Raw genomic sequence first — 5,167 nt, 5'->3', positions numbered from 1 at the left:
GTCTTCAAATTATTGTAATAGACAGACTTTTTCAAAATCAACACACAAGAACAGTAACAATAGAAGAACCCAAACATGACCAAGTTATGAATTGCCCCTAACATGAACATTCTTCGACAAAAAAAAAAAAAAAAAAAAAAAAAAAAAAAAAAAAAAAAAAAAAAAAAAAAAAAAAATTGTAGCGCGCCCTTCTGCCCTTCTGAAATATAGTGATGCCCATAAACATCTCCTTATAAAATGTATTATGACATAATTATCATAATCAGCTCACGTATAGATAAAATAGAAACATCATAATCAAATTTTGTAGCATTTGTTTCCAAGCAGTTGTTTGCGATAAGCTTCCAAAGACTTAGAAAATGATCAAACTGCAATGGACATAAAGGTCCAATTTCGATCATTCTTAGCTTTCATACCTACGAAGCACGAGTATTTATGTTCATCCATTTATCCAATTTTAATTTTTAGTCATCATTGTATTCTGATCTCATTCTCTTTACCAAGAGATGTGCGCTAGTTATACTCTTGAGTCATCATTTTCGTAAGATCTCCTTAAATTTGAGGTCCTCTTCCTCTTTCGAGGACTTCTCCCAAAACTATAATTGCAAAAAGCTTAAGACGTAGACTACAAACTCCGGGTCACACTCGAAGTTTAACCTCAAAAATGAATGTTTTGGTAATATTTTATCAAACATTTTCCCCAAGTAAAAAAAAAATGTCCATAAAAAGTTGGCATTGGGTTGTGCAGAGGACCGATCCACATCTCAAGCACAGAGGTAGATAATTTTGTGCCCTTTTGAGCTGACACTGAAAACGACCGAAATTTTCACCCCCATTAAAAACCGCTCCGAATTTCCTTTTTTATTATATACTTACGAAAGGAACAGAAAATCACTCAGTCGATAAAACGAGACAAAAACCCAGCTGGTTTCTGATCGATAAGTGGGCCAGAAAAATGGGACCAAAATAGGGGGTAAAATGGGCCGCTTTTGGCCACAAATAGAAAAAAAAAAAAAAATTAGATGGGACAGTAGGCCCATATATATACGAAGGTTGAGGTGTTTTAGTTTCAGTTTTCATGCATCTTGCAATAGCTCAATTTGAACCATTCCTATATTATTGCCTTCTTTATCTCTCTTTCATTTATTGTATAATGCATCATAATCATTAAATACATGCCACACAGCGAACTTGTCTTGTATAATGCCAACTACGGTACACTATGTAATAATAATTGTCAGAGAGAGAGAGAGAGAGTTGCAAATAAGTTGTGATATCTTATATTTTCTTTTCATTAATTTTTTTTTTACTTGAAAATAATTTATGAGCTCTTGTTTGTTTACTCTTATTAATCCAAGGCAAAAGAATATAGAATCTTGTTTGCAGCGTCCATAACAACCCAATAAACGTCTGTATATAATGTGAAGGGCACATGCTTTATTTTTTTTTTTTTTTTTTTTTTACCGTTGGATAATAACCCCTTGTCTTCGAGATCTATGCACATGGAGCTCGTGAGCCATCAGCCATGACTATGTTTATGTTTTCTTAGCAAAAATCATGTAAATGTGTTGCAATGATTCACGTGAATCAACTTTAGTTTGTCACTTTCCAGCCCATAATAATGCTTTATTCCTTCTTTTTCAGCAGTTACATTTTTCAAAAATTCATCTCATCTATTATTTTTTCTGCTCTAATTGGACACAATACTCTTTCGTCATGGCTCAGAATCTTTCTAGTCACAAATGAAAGGACATACACGTGGTTCTTTTTTTTTCTTTTTTCTTTTTCTTTTTTCTTCTTCTTGCTTTAAATAAATACGTCGTTACCTATAGTGAGACAAAACGGTCAAATAAAAACTATTTCAACAATTTCCTTTTTTTACATATTTCAGAAGCTGATACGCTGATGTTGCCAAGTTTCCCAAATTTCCTAATCTAAAACGAAAATAATTATGGTAATTATATTATAGAATAAAAAACCTAAAATTAAAACATATGCCCCCATAATAGTAAAATAGAATAAATATTGCGTGAAAATTATTCCCCTAAGATTTTTGTTTTAGAACACCAACTTCCTGCAAGAGAGCGAGGGCTTATTGACACAACATTTGTCTAAAGAGATTGCGGCGAGATCACGAATGGTTTCTCCGATCAAGTCCTTGAATATGAGCCGTTCGATGTCGAGAACGGCCTCGGAGATTTCGACCCGGCAATTCTTCCATCCACACATGGAATCGGCTGCGAGATCTTTCCTCAAAACTCCGCATATCACCTCGAACAAGTCCTCCGACTCGTCTCTCTCCTTGACCCTCCTGAATTCGGACCAAACACGCCTCAACGAAATTCGACCGGTCGATGAATCCACAACACTACAATTCCTGCTCAGAATCTCAGCAACCGTGTCGAAGATAAGCCGTCTCTGAAGCCTCGAAGCTTTGGAAGTGCCGTTGCCTTTAAGATAGTGTTGTTTCTCTAGAAGCTGAAAAACGTCCGAGTCTTCGGGCATGGAATTCGAAGCTCTTAAGATCTCCGAAATGTAGATCAGATCGCAGTCCTCCGTTGATCCGTCGTTTGGGGACGAGAGTGCAGATTCCCATATCTCATCTTCCAATTCAAACGGTTGATCTGAATGATTATTTACCAGGAAAAAAAAAATTAGAAAACTTGGATTAACAGTCTCATTAATTTAAGTTGCTCTTGTCCAGAATCCATTTAAGCCATAATTCATTATGCAGTTGGTGACGTGCACTTTCTCAGAGTCAGTAGAAGAATTAATCAATCCCTGTATACTATTTAAGTAAAATAAATGACGTCCTTGTCATGCAAATAAATTAAAATAAAAGAGAATCCCCACACAGTTTCATCGCTTAAAAGCCAGTCCCATCACCCACAGACTGTAATACTGACGATTAGCCAACCACTATTTGACAATAAGCACGTATAAGCAAGCACTAAAATTTATCAAACACGAAGAAGCTGACGTGGCTAGCTTTGAGTGGCGTAGAAGACTGAAGTAGATAACAATAAATGAAACAGTGCTAAGAATAGGCCTTACTGGTAAAGCTAGAATGCAGTCCCTGAGTTAGAATAGAAACATGCGTCACTACGGTCAAAATGCGAAATCTAGCCATCAATATCCCACGCCTAGTTGGACAGTAAAAATAATAAAATAAAATAAAATAAAAAAGAAAAAATTACCATTGAATTCAATGCTTCGCTTCATGATTGGCGACGTTGACGACTCGTCTTTGTAAAACGACGAGTCGAGAACGGAGACTGGACTCGGTTGCAACTCGGCCGCAGTGATCTCCGCTATGCTGTTGAGCAGCTTATCACACCTCTCCAACAAACTCTTTCCATCTTTAGACTCTTCCATTTTTGCTCTCTGTAAAAAAAAATGACACAATAAGTTATAAACGTTTCTTTTATCATTCAAGTGTGACGATTAGACTTGTTCTCTGACAGTACTAACCTCCGTATCTGTGGACGTGCTTTCGGACATTGTGGTGGATTCATCCTCTGCCGGTGATAACACTTTCGGATCTCTGTTGCGACTAATCTCAACCGTTGATTTTCGGTTCCTCGGTGATCTTTGATCCGCGACGCTAGGTCTTCGAGAAGTAACCTTCGGAGAGTTGACCGGAGAGACTCTTCTCGGCTCTGAGACCACGTCATTCGTTCTCCTCTGCGTTTCAATGCTCAACGGTCTTCTCCGATTCGGACTCTTCACAGAGCTCTCGGATCGAACCGTTTGGCTCTGAACGTTCCTGCTAGGACTCTGGTTGCGGGAGCTCCGCTCGGGCCTAGGGCTCACAGACTGCAATGTCTCGCCGGAAATATTGGCGTTCCGTTGCGTACCAGGTCGTCGTGATCGGAAACTTGAGGAAGGCGGTGGAGACTCGTTGCCGAACCTCGGGGAACGGCTAGTCGGAGCCTGAAATCTCGCCGGCTTCATCACCACGATCGGGAAATCGTCTTGGGATGAATCATTCCTGTCGTACACGAAGTTTCTCTGATCGATTTGGCTCGAAGCTTTCCTAGGATGAAGAAGACCTTTGAGTTGCAGAGCCTCGAGGATTTGCTTGAGAGTTTCTAAATCCTTTGACGGCTCATCAATTCCTCGCATCTTCAACCTCTTCTCGATCTCGCCGTAGACTGTAGTTGTGTGCTTCGGCTCAGGGAAGAAATCAGCCGAGTCGAAGAAGCTTTTCCTCGGTCCAATCACTCTGTTCTGAGCTTTAGCCGGTTCAGATTTCGCGTACATTTTAGGATCCGACGGCCGGAGATTACTCAGTCGATCCTGATCGGTCACAGCATTCTGATCAATTATCACATTGCTGGAGATTTTGACGTGACTAAGCTTCGCTGGAGAAGCATTTGCATCGACGAAACGATGATGGTAGAGATCTCTGTTAACTCTCGACTCTGAAGCCGATCTACGAAGCTCCGCTTTCTTCAGCGGCTCAGGACCTGAGCTCTGAATCGCTTCCAGTCCCATCAGGCGAGCAATGACGCTCGGAGACCGGCGATTCCTGTCGGAATCGTCATCCTCCACCACAGCAACGCTCTCTGCGGAGCGACGGCTTGCCGAGAGAATCGCGGCGTTCGTCCTGGTCTCCCTCGGAAACAGGCTTCCTTTCGCGTCCACTATCGCTCGGCTGTCCAGAGAAAGCCTCGGCGCTTCTCTCGAGAATTTCCACGACGACCTCGTTCCTTCCTTGAACTCGAGAACAGGAAGAGGAAGCGGAGACCTCGGCGCGATTTCCGTCGACGCCGGAACCAGATTCTCCGTCGGCGGTTGCGTCGCAGCCTTCCCCGATTCTCTCTCCACCACCGGAGATCCAATATTCTTCTCGGATTCGTGCGCACTCTCTAGCGACTGAAGAGAGAATAAAATGAGCAATTTTTCACAAGGAACAAACAGAGCGCAAAAATAGACAATATTTACCGTGGAATGAGAGAGGCGTTTGGCTGTGTAGAGTCGTTTTCCGGCGTTAATCTGGCTCCGATCGAAGATCTGCAGTAATCCAGCCATGCAACCGATCTGCTTTTCCAGATTCCGCTCTTCAACCACGCCGTTCGCCATTTTTCTATGACGGAAAAATCTCTCTCTCTCTCTCTCTCTCTCTCTCACTCTCTCTCTAATGATCAGTTTCCATTTATCTTAT

At 41.2% G+C, this 5,167-nt stretch overlaps 1 protein-coding gene across 1 annotated transcript; it reads right to left on the bottom strand.

The window, feature by feature from the left end:
- Positions 1–1,845: 1,845 nt before the first annotated feature.
- TRM5 (zinc finger CCCH domain protein) lies at positions 1,846–5,161 on the bottom strand. Its single transcript, XM_089606617.1, has 4 exons — positions 4,948–5,161; positions 3,472–4,878; positions 3,198–3,384; positions 1,846–2,624 (listed from the first exon to the last, which is right to left on the bottom strand). The coding sequence occupies exons 1-4, from the start codon at positions 5,083–5,085 to the stop codon at positions 2,059–2,061; spliced, it is 2,298 nt and encodes a 765-aa protein (XP_089462743.1). The 5' UTR covers positions 5,086–5,161; the 3' UTR covers positions 1,846–2,058.
- Between the last annotated feature and the right edge of the window lie 6 nt (positions 5,162–5,167).

The sequence above is a fragment of the Urtica dioica genome, unplaced genomic scaffold (assembly GCF_054948205.1).
Source record: "Urtica dioica subsp. dioica isolate 48M unplaced genomic scaffold, U.dioica_male_clone48M_v1_H2 Urtica_dioica_male_H2_contig_62, whole genome shotgun sequence".
In the NCBI taxonomy this organism is placed as follows: Eukaryota; Viridiplantae; Streptophyta; class Magnoliopsida; order Rosales; family Urticaceae; genus Urtica; species Urtica dioica.
This window is presented reverse-complemented; position numbering and strand designations above follow the sequence as displayed.